This window comes from Hevea brasiliensis, chromosome 11 (genome assembly GCF_030052815.1).
Source record: "Hevea brasiliensis isolate MT/VB/25A 57/8 chromosome 11, ASM3005281v1, whole genome shotgun sequence".
In the NCBI taxonomy this organism is placed as follows: Eukaryota; Viridiplantae; Streptophyta; class Magnoliopsida; order Malpighiales; family Euphorbiaceae; genus Hevea; species Hevea brasiliensis.
This window is the reverse complement of record NC_079503.1, coordinates 24,689,665-24,691,923: the sequence shown is the minus strand read 5'-3', so window position 1 is coordinate 24,691,923 and position 2,259 is coordinate 24,689,665. Positions and strand designations below refer to the sequence as shown.

General features: G+C 40.5%; 1 protein-coding gene and 1 non-coding gene across 2 annotated transcripts; one reads left to right on the top strand and one right to left on the bottom strand.

The window, feature by feature from the left end:
• Positions 1–273: 273 nt before the first annotated feature.
• On the bottom strand, positions 274–380 carry LOC131170861 (small nucleolar RNA R71). The gene has a single exon (XR_009141626.1). It is a non-coding gene; the product is annotated as a small nucleolar RNA R71 (small nucleolar RNA).
• Positions 381–1,472: 1,092 nt separating this feature from the next.
• LOC131170459 (uncharacterized) lies at positions 1,473–1,970 on the top strand (the record flags this gene model as incomplete). Its single annotated transcript, XM_058129488.1, has 1 exon — positions 1,473–1,970. A coding segment is annotated over exon 1 (498 nt), but the record flags the coding sequence as incomplete, so codon positions are not given.
• Positions 1,971–2,259: the final 289 nt, after the last annotated feature.

Genomic DNA, 2,259 nt, shown 5'->3' with positions numbered 1-2,259 from the left:
AAAACCAGCATGGCTCCAAATGATTCAACAAACCCAATTTGCAGGTTCACCCACAGAAGACTCACATTATCATCTTTAGTGCTTTCTTGCCCTATTTGATACATTCAAGATGAATGAAGTGTCTGATCAAGCAACAAGACTCAGAGCATTCCCATTGTCCATAGGAACAGAGTAAGGAAGTGGTTACTTTCTCAACCAGCTGGAACGTTCACTAATTGGGAGAATCTCTCGCAAGCTTTTCTAGCAAGGTATTTTCCACCTGTAAAGACTGCAAAACTAAGGCATGAGCTCAACACCTTTAGACAAAAGGAGGGAGAATCACTCTATGACACATGGGAAAGATATAAAGACCTGCAAAGAGAATGTCCACACCATGGTATAGAAGATTGGCTATTAGTGCAAAACTTCTATAATGGGTTACTACCCTCTACAAGGAGCACAGTTGATTCAGCTGCAGAAGGTGATCTAATGGAGAAAACAGTGCCACAAGCACTTGAACTTCTAGAAAGGGTGGCACACCATAATTATGAGTGGTCAAATGAAAGAGGAAATGCAAGGAAAACTGCAAGGGTACTAGAAGTAGACGCCCTAAGCATGATAAATGCTCAATTTGATCAGCTCACAAGGAAACTCGAGAAGATGCAAGCTAACGTAGTTAGTACAAACAGTCAACATGAAGACAGCTATGGAGGAGGATATATGAGTTCAGAATACAACAATTTCAATGAACCCTCCTCAGAACAGATGAACTATGTGAATAACGGAGGAAACTTCAACCAGAGGCAGTCAAACAATCCATATTCAAATACTTACAGCCCTAGATGGAGGAACCACCCAAATTTCTCATGGTCTAATTAGCAGAACCAGCTAATAAACAACAACAAGGATACAAACCACCAACACCCCCTGGATTTTAGAACAGAGGTCAAAACTTTGCATAGCCACCACTACCTCTCCAGCACCAACAACCTAAATCGAAGATGACTATGGAAACCATGATGGAAGAATTCCTAGCAGCTCAACAACAACAAACGGAATTGATTAAACAGCTGACTGCCAGAGTGGACCAACTTGCTACTCACAACAAGATGCTAGAGAATCAGATCACTCAGGAAGCAAGCTCTTCAAGTAAGGTTACTGGCAAACTGCTTAGCCAACTAGAAATGAACCCAAGGGAGCATTGTAAGGCAGTTACACTGAGAAGTGGGAGAACTCTGGTACAACCAAAGGTAGAACTGATAGAGGGAACCATAGAAAAATCTAAAGACCAAGCAGACAAAAAAGAGGAAAAAGCTAAGAAAGATCAGGAAGAGGAAGCGAGGAAGATAAAGAAACTACTAGAGCCATACCAGCCTCCCCTACCTTTTCCTCAAAGATTTCAAAAAGCCAAATTGGACAAGCAGTTTGGGAAGTTTTTGAAAGTTTTATAAAAACTTTACATCAACATCCCCTTCACTGAAGCACTTTCTCATATGCCATCCTATGCCAAATTTCTTAAGGAAATTCTATCAAAGAAAAGGAAGCTAGAAGACTATGGAATAGTAGCTCTAACAGAGGAATGCAGTGCAATTCTGCAAAACAAACTACCTCCAAAGTTAAAGGATCCAGGAAGCTTCTCCATACCTTGCCTCATTGGTGACAAGAAAATAGACAAGGCTCTCTGTGATCTTAGGGCAAGCGTCAGTTTAATGCCTCTATCAATATGCAAAAAGTTGGAGATTGGGGAACTGAAACCCACAACAATCTCATTACAATTGGCTGATAGATCTGTTAAATATCCTGTAAGAATACTGGAGAACATTCCTATCAAAGTAGGCAAATTCTTCATTCCCGTGGACTTTGTTGTCCTTGAGATGGAAGAAGATGTTAAAATTCCTATCATCTTAGGAAGACCATTCTTGGCAACTGCCGGAGCTATCATAGATGTCAAAAATGGGCGACTATCTCTCAAGGTAGGAGAAGAAGAAGTGGAGTTCAACTTGTTCGACACAATGAAACACAAATTTAAACCTGATAAATGCTTCAAGGTTGACATAATTGACGAACAAATTGAAAAGGAATTTCATGAGACACATCCTAAAGATCCTCTTGAAGTATGTATTATGCATAGCCACATGGTGGATGATGAAAATACAGAAATAGCAACCTGTGCACAATAGTTAGCAGCTCATCCACCCCTACCATTAGCTAAAGCTTTCGAGATGGAGGAGTTAAAGGAGGAACAAACCAAAGGTAAGCATCAGGAAAATGCCAAACAGG